Here is a 14,769-nt window from a genome sequence, read left to right as displayed (position 1 = left end):
AGCGGAGCTCCGCTCTGGGCCCACAACAAACTCCAACTCCCAGAATTCCATAGCCTTGAGCCAAGACACTTAAAACGTGCCAAACTGGGACTATGACACCATCTGTCTTTCTTCATTATGTTTGTGTCAGCTAATATATTGAAATCCTTCAAGACAATGCCTACATGCATACACCACAATATAATCTATGGAGAAACAGGCTATGTGGTTATTTTCAATCACGGCGCACATGATGGTCTCTGCTATATAAATCTAAACAATCTAAAGCCATAAACCATGCACAAATGCATGCATTCCTTATCAGTAAGAAGCAGAAACTATTATTCTCGTGAGAAACAGGAATGCTGGGGAGCCACTTCCTCTTGCTTAGGAAAAAACAGGAAAATCTGTTCTAAGACAAAAGTGGTAGACACTTTGCAGTTCTCAGCAAGAGGCTTCATTAAGGAATATCAATTTAATATCAATAAATCGTTTTTAAGATTTCATTTTTTAATCCCACGAACCATCAAATGTATTCTCAGCACTCTTCTCCAGCACCACATCTCAGATGGTTTAATTTTTCTTCTTATCTGCTTTCTTCACTGTCCAGCTCCCACATCTGTACATGGTGATGATGGGGAATACAGTGACTTGTATAATTCTAACTTTAGTTTCCTGTTGTGTATCTTTCCTCTTCAGGATCTTGTTGGGTTCTTTCATGGCTGCCCTTCCCATTCCTAGTCTTATTTTTTTGGATGCAGCCTCTGTTCTGATCAGTATGCATCCAAGGTCTGGGAACTCTTACTATTTCTGTTTCCTCGTTTTCTACATTGAATTTATGTACAGCCTACATGTCCATTTTTTTTCTTTTCATTATTCATTATTAAGCGTGCCTTTTCCCTTTCTTCTTTGACCTACCTTAATAATTGTTCCAACTCTGTGATGTTTTCTGTTAGTAGTATGGTGTCATCCACATATCATATTGTTGATGTTCTTTCCTCCTGTCTTCATTCCTCCTTTTTCCGAGCGTAACCATGCTCTTCTTATGACAGCTTCTGCATACAAGTTGAACAAAAATAGGGCAATAAAATGCATCCTTGCACAATCCCTTTGCAAATTGGGAACCATTCTCTTTCTCCATATTCTTTTCTAACAGTGACCTCTTGCCCCGAGTACATATTTCTCATCATTATGTTACTGTATCTGAAAAATGGGCAGGCTAAAAATAAATAAATAAATAAATAAATAAAAATGAACATGTTTCCAACAATTGTAGGCCTCCATTGGATTATTTCTGCAGTGTGTTTTGGACCTATGTTTTGGACTCATTTATTATGACAGCATATGATGAGTCAGATTATTGGTCAGTCAAGCTCTGTGCTATTTTGGCTGGCATTGAATGCTCTCTAGAACAGTCTTTTTGAACCTTTTTACCTTGGAGGAACCCTTAAAAAGATTTTTAGGTCTCAGGGAACCCCTGCATAAAAATATGTATCTACAGCAAAAGAAAATGATGTTTCTTTTTCAATTACAGTCACATGGCACCCCTAACAACTTCTCATTAACCTTAGTTCAAGGGAACCCTGTTTGAGAAATCCTCCTCTAGACTTTCAAATAGAAATATTTCTAAATATTGCCAAGACATGTCAAAAATTAGACCTGGCACCTTTTACAAACAAAGCAAAAACTTTCTCTAAACTTATTAAAACTACCCCCCCTCAAAGTTGTCAAGCTCAAGATTCAAAAAACTTAAAACAATGTGTTAGTTTAATTGAGGAGCCATCATCAAACAAGGGAAAACAAAGTCAGAGGCAACAAAGAAGCACAAGTTTCATATCTAAATTATCTAAACAACATGGATTAGCAAGCCTAGGAAAACGCCAGAAATCAATCACAAAGAAAAACTGCACAGAATCTTGTGAAAATGAGCATATTGCACAGAACAAAGCACACTGCATCTTTCGAGACTGTAGGAAAAGCAGTTAATGGGACTGTAAGGATCTGGTCATAAGATAAAAAGAATTTCTAGAGAGTACTTATAGCACTGTGCACTGTTTACTCTGTGAGTTCCAATAAATGTTTGTGAGGGTTAGGTTTAGATGTACTTCAAAAATCCTAGTTACAATTAAGTCTCAGGAGGGATAGGTAGAACTACAAAGAGAGAAACGAGATACAACAGTTTTCAGATATGTGCTGATAATTGACGTATTTGTATTACTGTGTATTTTCCATACGTTTTTTCTTTCTCTGTGCATTTTATTTTTCTGGCTGTCCTTTTATTTAGTTTCCCTTCTGTTTGGCTGAAGCATTTTGATACCAGCTATATCTTACCGTGGATGTGGGCCTGTCCGGAGAGGACACTCCCAAAGTCAATGTGTTTTCTCAGGGGAATTATATGTCTCGGGGCTGGGCAAATCAGCCTGGGGACCAATCTCAACTTTACCAAAATATATGGAACTTCAGAGGCAGATTTTCAATGACAATGAGTTTTATTTAAAAAGGGGAAATCAACACACACACACACACACACACACACACACAAGCAAGCAACCACACACACACACAAGGACTAAAGAAATCAAAGGTAGGAGGTTGGAATAGATATAAGCTCCACTAATGGTGATAATTACCTATGCAGATCTTGGTTCCAATTTTAGAGGGCCTGCGAATGGAAAGGGGACACAAGGTCTCTATAGACGGGACACCTCTCCTTTCCTGACTGGATCAAGGACGTAGCCGGGGGGGGGGTTTGGGGGGGTCGGAACCCCCCCTATCAGGCCCTGGGGGCATTCAAGCTCCTTCCTCCCCCCTCCCCTCCATTAAAACCACGGCGAGGGAACAGAGGAAAGACACAACAAAAGTTCCTCTTTTCCCTCTCCGTGGCTTTAATGAAGGGGGGAGGGAGGAGGGAGGAGGAAGAGAGGGAGGGGGAGAGAGACAGACAGAGAGAGAGAGAGCGAGAGAGGGAGTCCCTATGACTCGCTTTCGTTTTCTTCAGAGTCCGGCTTCCACTCCTCCTCCTCCTCCTCCCCCCCTTCCTCCCTCAGGGAGAACTGAAGAAAAGAAAGAAAAGGTGACTTCTAACTTTTAGCTGTTATATCCATGTACAATATAGCTAATAATAATAATAATAATAATAATAATAATATCCCTTACCCAAAGTGCTGAGGATTAGATGTATTTTGGATTTTGGAGTTTTTCAGATTTGGGTATACAGTATTGATATACAGTATTATGTCTAATGGGATATTATACTGGGAGATGGGATCCATGTATGTTTCATATGCATCTCATAGACATAGACTGAAGGTAATTTAATGCACAATATTTTTAAAATAATGTTGTGCTTCTGCATACTGAGCTTCAGCAAAACCCTGAGACCACTATGCCTTGTATAATTCAATAATTCAGTCATTGATCTAAACCTTCAGGATTTCCAAGTTTCCTTGAGTTGGGGGTCAGACCAGATGCTCTCAGGGTCAGTTTGGGGTTTTGGAAGTCCAGAGAAAGGAGACTCAGGCTCTACTCTGGATATTTCTCCTGAGAATGGACTCAGGTTTTCAAAAACAGTCATTTCTGGATTTTTGCAACAACAAAAAAGAGGTGGGTCTGTGATGCAAAAAGGCAAGAGGCTTCCTTCCAGCCTTGTTTTTTCTCTTTTTTAAAAGACAAATAGAATAAAATACAGTTAGCTGGCCCTTTTTCAGCATGTCAATGGGGATGCTTTGATGGAGAGTTCCTGCATGGCAGAATGGGGTTGGACTGGATGGCCCTTCGTGGGGTCTTTTCTAACTCTATGTTTTTATGATTAATTAATTAATATATGGAATCAATCTAAGATGATGAATCGTGGCTGTGGAGTCCTATGGCCCTGCTCCAGGCAATGCTAGACTGCAGGCCCCATCATCCAGCAGCACCACAGACTGATGGGAACTGCAGCTTAATAAGGCTGCACACTGCAGAAATAATCCAGTTCGACACTGCTTTAATGCTATGGAAAATCCTGCGATTTCCTGACAAAGAATGCTAAATGTCTCACAAAACTACAATATCCAGATATTGTTGTTGTTGTTATTTTCTTATATCCCGCCTTTCTCCCAATATACAGACTCAAGGTGGTGATTTTTCCATAGCATTAATATATAGTATATCTTTCTACAATGCGGATGGACACCTCCATTACATAATTTGTTGAGGATGCTTTGACTGGGAGTTCCTGCATGGCAGAATGGGGTTGGACTGGATCAGGGCCCTTCTAGGGGTCTCTTCTAACTCTATGATTCCATGATTCTGTAGCACTCTGAGCCTACCTGTGATTTAAATAGTTTTTTTTAAATGTATAAAGGTATAAAGTCTTATAATGCAAGCCATGCACTGATGGACTATTGCACTATAATTTTTTATTGATTGATTTTATACCCTGCCTTTCTCCCAAAATAGGATTCTCTTAAAGGGGTTTGTTTAATATAAAAAGAAAGGAACGTATAATGGCTTGGAATTAAAAATTATGGTAGATAGATAGATACAGTAGATAGATAGATAGATAGATAGATAGATAGATAGATAGATAGGTCTTGGAATTAAAAGGTGTGTGTGTGTGTGTGTCTCAAAATTAAAAATCCCTCTTGGAAGTGGGAATGAAATGTGTGGATGCAGCCTGGGTTCGTAGCTCAGCTCAGATGTTGGAATACAGTGTCTCAAAGCATGAGCAGAGTGCCTCTGAGCATGAACAGAGTGGCTGCCGCTCATTGCTTGAGCAGCTGCACTTTGCTTTATCGAGCTGAATTTATCTGATGTAAACACCTTCAGAGGAAGGACTCAGCTTGCATCTGCACTGAAAAAATAATCCAGTTTGATGCCACTTTAATTGCCCTTGGCTCCATGTTGTGAAATGCTGGGATTTGTAGTTTGTTGTGGCACCTGACAGATGACTCAACTACAGTTCCCAAGATTCCATTGCACGAAGCCATAACGGAAGTTAAAGTGGTGCCATCAAGGTGTCGCGGGTAAACGCTCGACCCTCTTTTTGTGTCTTGGGGGGGGACTCTTAGCCTCTCAAAATGGTGGCACTTAGTCTTGACCCCCCCTTCCCAAAATCCTGGCTACGTCCTTGACTGGATCAGGGCCATGACAACCTCACGCTGCAGCCCTGATCTGGCCTTTGGAGAGCGCAAAAAGGAGCCCCAAAAAGCAACTCCTTTTTGTGCCCTCCAAAGAGCGCCATAGCTGCAGCGGCATAGCTGTATGGTGCCCCTTCGGTGCTGCATCGTCTGGACGCAGCACCGGAGGCGCACCATGATGCTGCATGCTGTCTGGAGCACTGGTGTCAAAGTGCCCTGGGGCGGAGTCAGGCATATGTCACCTGGCCAGCCTTTCAGGCTGTTCTGTAAAGGGCCTCAATTGCTCCCATGGCAAGTGGGGGTGGCAAGTGACACAAGTTTATCACACAGGGCACTTACCACTGCCCAAACATTGCCCAAATGTTTCCCAAACATTTCAGAAGCACCGGAGGTGGGATCATCTGTCGTGCTTCTGAAATGTCATATAGGCTTCCTGCTTTTCTTCCGTCGCAGAAGCGGGATCTTTTGTTAATAAAAATGGCTTTTCCGAGGCTCCCTCATGAATGCTTATCCTGCAGTTTGGGTCTCCTCATCACCTCTCGAATGTTCGGAATCGATCAATTAAAATGGGGGGGGGGAGGTGCAACTCCTTTTGCTAGCCTACGTGCAGGAGCTATTCTCTGGTGATGGTGTCCGCATTTAGGGTTCTAGAGGGGTTGCCCAGCCTATGCTTTATTATGTTTCTGATATCATATGAAGGGTGAAGGGAGGCAGCCATGGGTCTAACAAGTATGAATTAGAAAAATGTAAACAAAATATTTAATTGTATTTCATTTGCAAGGAAAAAACAGCAATACTTATGCACACCTACCAGGGACTAAATTGAAAGGGTTTTTAAAGCAGCATTAGCATTGGAAGGATGGTGAAGGAAGGCTGAAGAAACACAAAGTTTTGATGCCATATTGCAGCGGTATGTCTGCATAAACAATGCAGTGTTCCAGCTTGACCTGGAAATAGATGGGCTTATACTCCAGCTGATCCTGTGTGTGCCTGCCTACAACAGACAATGTAAACAGCAACTGCTTCCAGAATCCCTTACTGAGGATAAGTGAACTGCAAAAGAGAGAGAAAAGAACAGAGCAATGCATAGATCTGTAAGAATCACCACCATAACAGAAATCATAAGAAAAGTGGAGGCTGGTGAATTAAAATATCCCTGGATCCATTTTGGAACAAACTTTCAAGTGGACCCTGTAAAGTTCAACATGTTTTTGTTTACTTATGCGAGGATTATCTGATCTAGTTGTTTCATTTCACATGACCATATTGTGTGCTCTAAATAAAAAGTTTGCTAAAACATGTTGAATTGCTCTTCTTTTTTGAGGGGGGGGGGTGTAAAACCATATTCCTACATTATCCTATTTTTTTCCATGTTATTTTGGCCTTTGGTATCAGTTTTCTCTTAAAGAGATAATGCCCAGGAACACATCTACTTTGTTAATTAAGGTGTGCCTGCATGTGTGGATGTGCCTTCTTTTTTATTAGAACACTTGGCAGCCCCATTAATTTCATAGGGTTTTTGTTTTAGGCAAGGAATATTCAGATGTGTTTTGGCAGTCTTTACCTCTGAAATATAACCTATGGCACCTGGTATTCTTTGGTGGTCTCCTACCCAAGTACTAAAGAGATCTGGTCCTCTTTATTGTATTTGTTGTGTGCTTCTAAGGCATTTTGACTTATGGTGACTCTATGATGGACCTATCATAGGACTTTCTTAGCAAGTTTCTTCAGAGGGGGCTTCCCATGGCCATCCTCTGAGGTTCAGAGAGTGAGATTTGCCCAGGGTCACCCAGTGGGTATTACTGTATTGTTGTTTGCCTTCAAGTTGTTTCTAATTTATGGCAACCCTAGGGTTTTCTGGCAAGATTTGTTCCGAGGAGTTTGGCAATTGCCTCCCCTCAGGTTGAGAGAATGTGACTTGCCCAAGGTCATTCAGCAGGCATCCATGGCTGAGCTGGGAATCGAATCCTGGTCTTTAGAGTCGTAGTCTAACACTCAAACCACTACACCAGGCTGGTTCTCTTACTGTATACAGTACTGTCTTTTTTGTGTGCAGTAATAAGTACCTGAATCTTGTAGTCTTTATTTCAGTCAGCAGGTGTCAGAAGATTCAAGCACTTCAGGCAGAAAAACATTCTGTAACTTAAAGGAAAACTATGATGTTATTTAAAAGTGATTTACAAAATATTTCAGTCACTAATTTTTGGTATTAGTGTAAAGACAGGAGAAAGAGGGTTTTTCTAGTCTAAGTAAATATATATTATTTAAATATGTCCAGAGCAATCCTAGGATCTGTGGCAAAGGAAACAGTACCTGCTAAGCTTTCTCAAGCTCTCATTTGAGAACTGACTCAACCATTTTCTATTTCTCCCTTGCGTTTTTGGTTATGTGAAAGAATTCAGCAATGTGATGATGTAAAGAATGAGAAAACAGAATGGGAAAAGCAGATTGCTTGCCAGGTATCCTTGGACAGGTTACTCAGCAAGTTGTAGCCTACTCCACAGCAAGGATATGACTGTATGAAAATGCAATATATGTTGCATAGCCTGCTTTGAATAACAATAAATGACAGGTCCTGACAGGATAACAAGAATAAAGGCCACCTAAATCATCAGAGTCTGGAGGGAGAACAAATTCCAGAGCAATAGCTATGTTGGGGGATTTGGAACAAAAATGTGGCATTTTAAAGGCTAATAGTATACTCCTATCCATGTCTGCTCAGACATAAATTCTATTGATGCCCATGGGACTTACTTCTAGGTAAATGTGCATATAATTTGCAACCTAAGAAATGTGTTATGGCAGTGGTACTCCTAACTTTTAACCCAAGGGACTCCTTTTTCATCTACATACAAATGTTTCCCCCTCCCACTTGATGTAGTATAGCAATAATTTGTGCATACAGTAGGACCTCCTTATCTGTGAGCTTGTCATGTGCAGATTTAAGCACCTGCAGATGTCAAGCCCTGTGGTCCCCAGTGGTAGCACATGCACACAGCTGCACTAGTGAGTGCGTGCATGTTGCACAGCCATTAGGAAAAATGGGACTTGAAGTCCCATGTTTTTTGGTATCAGGGAGACCAGGAACAGATCCCAAGGTCAAACTGTATACATTCGTGTATACTCATATTTTAACATTTTATAAGAAAATAACATCAAGTTAAAACAGTTTTATTTAAGTAAATTCAATATTTCATTCTTCTCTTGACCTTCTTCCTTGTCCATCTATCATCCAATTTCTCTTCTTCCTTTTCTTTCTAAGGTTTTGGAATGGATAATTTATTCATGCTGTCTTGAGTTTCTCGAAGCCAACTCCATTCTAGATCCCTTTCAGTCTGGTTTTCACCTGTGGCATTCCACAGAGACGGCCCTCACAAAGATCTCTAATGATCTTTTACGGGCCAAGGCGAATGGCCTTTACTCTGTTCTTATTCTCCTTGATTTGTCTGCAGCCTTCGGCACCGTGCATCACTGTCTTTTAGTTGATATACTTTCTGACCTCGGGTTCTCAAACTCTGTTCTTGACTGGTTTAAATCTTATTTGTCAGATAGATCTTTCGCAGTGGTCACGGGTAGTCAGACTTCGTCCTCTGTTCCCTTATCTGTTGAAGTTCCTCAGGGCTCTGTTTTGGGTCTCCTACTGTTCTCTCTCTACACATTATCCCTAGGAAAACATATCAGCTCTTTTGATTTTTACTATCATCTGTACGCCGATGACACTCAGCTGTATCTTTCCACCCCTGACCTTTCTCTGGGGCTTGAACAGCAAGTTTCATCTTGTCTCACAGCTGTCTCTCAGTGGATGCGCGATCAGCATTTGAAGCTCAATATGTCCAAGACGGAGCTTTTTATCTTTCCACATAAGTCCACCCTTCAGTACCCCTTTTCTGTTTCTGTTGATGACATTTCTATTTGACCGGTCCAGGAAGCCCGCAGTCTTGTTTTTTTAATTGTTCTTTGTCTTTCATCCCCCCACATCCAGGCCATAGCCAAAGCCTGTAGATTATTTCTTTACAACATTGCCAAAATCCGTCCATTTCTCTCAACCTCCACTGCAAAGACTCTGGTCCATGCCCTGGTGGTTTCCTGACTAGATTACTGCAACCTCCTTCTGGCAGGGCTTCCTCTCTCTCATCTTCATCCTTTAATTTCCATTCAGCAGCACACATCATTACATCCGCTTGCCGCTTTGACCATGTTTCTCCTTTATTATCATCCCTTCATTGGCTCCCCTTTCTCTTCCATATCCAGTATAAGCTTCTGTTGTTAACTTTTAAAGCCCTCCATGAGCTAGCCCCTCTTTATTTATCTGATCTTCTTTCTCCTTACACTCCCACTTCTACCCTCTGTTCTAGTAGTCAAGGTTTGTTGTCCCAGTCTAGGATCTCCACTGCCCCATCCTGGATTTGTCCCTTTTCACTTGCTGCCCCTCACTCCTGGAACCTTCTTCCCCCACCAAAACGGGTCATCACTTCATTGACGACTTTTAAATCTGAGTTGAAGACCACCCTGTTCAGGGAAGCATTCCCAGGCACTGTGTGAATATTTATCTGATATTTGATTAGATAGTGGATGTTGTTGTTTTAATTGTTGCCTGCTCTTTTTAACTAATTCTATTTTATATTACTACTTATTGTTTATATGTATTTTGTATATTGCACCCCATTGGAAGGTTTTATATTTTTATTGATTTGATTATTTGTATGTAAAGTGCTGTGTACATTTACAGTGCTATAGAAATAAACAACAACAACAACAACAACAACAATAATAATAATTCAAGGCATATGTAAATTTTACACACACACACACATAGGAGATTATCGCACTGCGTTCTGAGAACGTTCCATCTCATCACGTGATGATAACGTTCCTGGAACGGATTTTACCGCATTAGAAATCAAAACGTGATCAGAACGGGATCAGAACGGCAGTTTACCGCACTGGGATTCCTTTTTCTTGAAACCGTTCTGAGAACGGTTTGCTATAGCGCATGCGTATTAGATCTTGTGGGCGGTTTACCAATGACGTCGCCACTCTGTGGTTGTTTTGACCCGGAAGTCGTCCGATGACTTCCTTGTGGGGTGTAAAGATGGCGTCGGAGAAAGCATTTTTTGATCTTGTGAGCATGGTAGAGAAAGAAGAAGAGCGAAGAAGGAGAAGAATGAGTCGCATTGCCAAATCGCTTGTCCTCATTTCGCGCCGGAGGGCTGCTTTGAGTAAGATTGCAGTTATGGCTGCCAGCGGCAATCTAGATATATCCAGTTGTCTGGCATGGATGGCGACCTGGCCTCGCATCCCACGTTGGTGGCAACAACCCCGGGAGCGGACCAACTGGTGGAGTGACGAAGTCCTCCAGCGATGGGATAACGACATGTGGGTTTCTAACTTCCGCATGTCTAAAGAAACCCTTTTTGATCTGGCTAACATCTTAAGACCAGAGCTGGAGCGTGGGGAGTCTAGATTCCGGAGTCCTATCCCGGTGGAGAAGAGAGTGGCCCTAACTATTTGGTGGCTCTCAAGCCCTCTGATGTATAGGAAGGCGGCTTCCCGTTTTGAGGTTGGAATATCCACAGCTGCAGAAATTGCCATCGAGGTGTGCCTTGCTATGGAGAAGCTGCTGCTGAGGAAAACTATCCAGCTTGGAAACTACCACACGGTGTGTATCAATATTACTTTTAAACCTAAGACTTCTGGGTGCAAATGCATTAATTCATATCTACAGATATATAGATTTTGTTTATGTAATACCATAAAGATATGTTTACATCCTGCCTTTTTCTTGTGTGGGAAAAAAAGAAAGGCTTTCAATCACCTTTGCAATTACAGTGGTACCCCGGGTTACGAAATTAATTCGTTCCGCGGTTAATTTCGTAACCCGAAATACCTTCGTAAGCCGAATTCCCATAGGCGCTAATGGAAAAATAGCTCTCTGCTGCCCTCCGGTGGCGGAAAATAGCGCCGCGGTTTTTTCGTAACCCGAAGAAACCTTCGTAAGCCGAAGCAATAAATCCCTATGGGATTTTTTCGTATCCCGAAAAATTCGTAACCCGGCGCATTCGTATCCCGGGGTACCACTGTATTGGGGTGGGTTAATGGTCCTGGGCTTGGGGCATGGATTTCAAAGGTGTATCTCTGCTGCTGGCCTCTCTCTTATCCAGATGTGCTGGGGGGGTGGTCCTAGGCTTGCAGCATGCACTTTGGAGGTGCATCTCTGCTGCTGGCCTCTCTCTTATCCACCTGTGCTGTTGTGGTTTGCAAATCTGGAAAAATGTATCTTGATATGTTTGTAAGAGTTGATATGTGAACAAGTAACATCTGGATTCCCCTTCAGTGTGTTCTAGGTATATAAAACATAATAATTTCTATTGTCCTTGTTATGCTTTTGTCTCTGTGATCCCAGTTTCATATACCAATAACAATAATAATAATAATAATGATAATAATAATGCATTATCTGATATGAAATATATTTTCCCCCTTTTTCTGATATCCCAAATTTATTATACCTTTGCCTTTTTTCAGATTATGGATGGATTTCAGAGACTTGGATTCCCACACTGCATAGGAGCTATTGATGGCACTCATATCTCTGTTTGCCCACCGCTGGGACGCAGAGAGGAATACATCAACCGCAAGCAGGGATTTTCAATTGTTCTGCAAGCAACTACAGACCACAGTGGAAGGCTAATCGACATAGAAGTAGGGAATTGTGGGAGGTCGCACGATAGCCACATCTTTAAAAATTCCGCTATCTGTGAAGTGATGGATGAAGGCTGTTTTGTGCCCGGAAATCCCACCCTGCATGTCCACGATGTAGCCATTCCACCACTGATTATAGGGGATGGTGCCTACCCAATCAGGAAATGGCTAATGACACCATATCGTGGAGAATTAACACCTGACAAACTTGCTTATAACACTGCCCATTGTAAGGCAAGGTGCGTGGTGGAGAGATGTTTTGCGCGATTAAAATCTAGGTGGGGTTGTCTTTCTGGTAGACTAACTGTGAAAGAGGAAAATTTTATCTCTGTGGTTACAGCATGTGCCATCCTGCACAATATTTGTGAGACAAGGGGAGAAGTCCTTGATCCCGATGTTGAACCACCTGCGAAAATTGTCCTCCCTGCTTTCGCAAATAACACCAGAGGACACTCTACCGATCACAAAAAAGAGGGTCAAGCTGTAAGATCTGCAGTAACTAGCATTATTTTGGGTCGGTAACACCAGAAACTGACATTATTTGATGTTTTGTTACATCACCTCGGTTAGGCCAACAGCATTGATCTGTTCAAAAAGTTTTTTCTTGGTTTACCTTTGTATCAATCTATTAATGTTGAAATACATGCGTTTGACAAGGTGTCTTGTACAACATGTGAATAACTTTACAAGACGGCAATGTTGAATCACGGTACTTTAGAATCTTTTTTCTTTTACCTTTTTTTTTCCAATCGGGTTCTGCTACTGGTGTATATATTATTGTGGGTTATAAATACCAGACTGTTATAGATTAGTGTCATTGTTTACCCAAATTTTGGAAATCTATTTTGTAGTGTTAAACAATTGCTATATTGATATTTCAAATATCATTTTTGGGAATATAGGAAAACAATGGTGTAACAATGGATTGTATATATTACATTTCTAATAATACATCATGGTCCCTACCATTGCAATGTTAGACTGTGAAGACCTTAAGGATAATACCAAACTTTAAAATCAAAAGGAAGGCTGTTCTAGAAACCATTGCTGTATAATATTGCTATTGCTGTGGAAATGTTTAAGTATATTAAGGATGGCAGACCAATTGCAGATAACAAAGCTGTATTTTGTCAACATTATAACTTCACATTTTTAAACACGAATAAATATCTTTTCTATTTACAAAAAAAAACCTCTGGTGACTTCTTTTCCATTATGTAAGGAAAGCAGGCATTGATATGAACTGTACAGTATATACATTATGTGAGAACATATCCATATGCACATGGTGACATACAAACGCTTTCCTTAACAGGGAAAGTAAATTTTAATGTGGTTCAAGGAGAAATGGTTAAAGTCCCTCTTTATCGGGCACATAACAGGGTAAACATAGAATTCAGAAACATTTGTGAGGTTTCCAAACAGAACCTTTTCCCTATAAATATTTTCCCTTATGGGGAAAATATTTTTTTTTTCTTGATTATCCTCCCAGTACGAGAACTGCATGGTTTATTTTGTTTTTGTTGAGGTGCAACCGCGCATTGCAAGGAAGATGTTCCAGCATTGCTCACACATTGCACGGTTCCAATGCAGCCTTCATTCTGAGGGGGATCAGTGACTTCCACAACATTCTGAACATCCCTGTTGATGTTCTCTACTGTGTTGTCATCATCTAGAATGTTACTAGTAGGAGTGACAGGACAACCATCAGGAGCATAAGCAGGAGGAAGTTCATCAAAGAGTTCAGGGGAAATGTTCCCTTGAAATTGCCCACCAACATACGATGTGGATGGTTGCTCCTGAAAATCTGTACATACAGCTGGGCCTGGTGTTGAGGGAGGAATATCACCCGGAGATGCCCTGAATGATGTGTGCATAGTTCCTTGGGCGACAGAAACATGTTGTCCCGTTGGAAGTGAACATTCATGATCTACTTTCCTCCGGTACAGTTCAGTCATGGTGTCCATGTACTGCAACATTCTCTGTCTGTCCTGTGCACTTCTCCTAACATCTTCCTTCATAATATTTACAAGTTCCATTTCTGTCCTCCTACAGTCTTTCATGCTGTCGTGAACAATGTCCATGAACCGTTCCTGTGTTCTCCGGGTAAGCTGGGCCTCTCGACTAGCACTCTGCATTATAGTGCGCGCAATATGTTCTCCTCTTCTGGCGCGACGATTCCTGTTCCTGTTTGATCGCAGTCTTGTTCCAGGAGACAGCAATACATTGGGTTGTTCCTGTTCCTCATCGGGATCGTTACGTACTGAAATTAAAAAAATTGAGAAAATAGATTAAGCCCACAGTAAGGAAATGTATTTCTTATGTTAGCATCATGTTATGGGTTTTAGACAAGGAATTTTCTTAGAGAAGCAGATTAAACGTTTTATTAGAAAATATTTAAAGATACAATTTAACATCTACCTCCTTTCCGCACTATCTTCTTCCTCATCAGACTGGAGGGCCAAACATTGTCCCCATTTCAAAAAGGGGAAAAGAGGATCCCAACAATTATTGTCCAGTTATGTCGACATCAAACCATGAATGCTTCTAGAGCATAATTAAACAGAGAGTCTGTGAACATTTAGAAAAGCAATACCATAATCACAAAGAGTCAACGGGGTTACAGACGGGCAAAAAGGAGTATCATGACGTCATGAAGGTAGAGCCTTCAGATGGGCTTTACCGAATGCCGCATGAACAACACCCCGCACGCCCCAAGCGGGAAGAAGCGGCATTAAAAAGGTCTGCTTTTTTCCGCTTCTTTTCTGTTTGATGCTTACCTGCCAGCTCCTCTGTAAGCCCCTGCACCGATACGTCAGAATTGCTACGCCGCAAATATAAGTTGCCGGTTTAAAAGCTCCGTGTCAGCTGCGTCGCATAATGGGTCGGGTTCCCGGGACATGCGTGGTTTCAGTCAAGCTTTAATTGCAACGTCCGCTGCCATGGAGCTGTGGAAGCTGAGGCCACA

General features: G+C 41.4%; 1 protein-coding gene across 1 annotated transcript; it reads left to right on the top strand.

Moving 5' to 3' along the window:
- Nucleotides 1-9,971: 9,971 nt before the first annotated feature.
- On the top strand, nucleotides 9,972-12,830 carry LOC121921298 (putative nuclease HARBI1). The gene is made up of 2 exons (XM_042449183.1): nucleotides 9,972-10,758; nucleotides 11,625-12,830. Exons 1-2 carry the CDS (start codon nucleotides 10,168-10,170, stop codon nucleotides 12,321-12,323), a joined length of 1,290 nt encoding a protein of 429 aa, XP_042305117.1. The 5' UTR covers nucleotides 9,972-10,167; the 3' UTR covers nucleotides 12,324-12,830.
- The last annotated feature ends 1,939 nt before the right edge of the window (nucleotides 12,831-14,769 follow it).

The sequence above is a fragment of the Sceloporus undulatus genome, chromosome 2 (assembly GCF_019175285.1).
Source record: "Sceloporus undulatus isolate JIND9_A2432 ecotype Alabama chromosome 2, SceUnd_v1.1, whole genome shotgun sequence".
In the NCBI taxonomy this organism is placed as follows: domain Eukaryota; kingdom Metazoa; phylum Chordata; class Lepidosauria; order Squamata; family Phrynosomatidae; genus Sceloporus; species Sceloporus undulatus.
This window is presented reverse-complemented; position numbering and strand designations above follow the sequence as displayed.

What these genes read in the sequence shown, in the direction of transcription:
- LOC121921298 (XM_042449183.1), top strand. Translation starts at nt 10,168, where the DNA reads ATGACTTCCTTGTGGGGTGTAAAGATGGCGTCGGAGAAAGCATTTTTT. An exon ending in AGCTTGGAAACTACCACACG is followed by an intron (nt 10,759 to 11,624) that starts GTGTGTATCAAT and finishes GCCTTTTTTCAG; the next exon opens with ATTATGGATGGATTTCAGAG.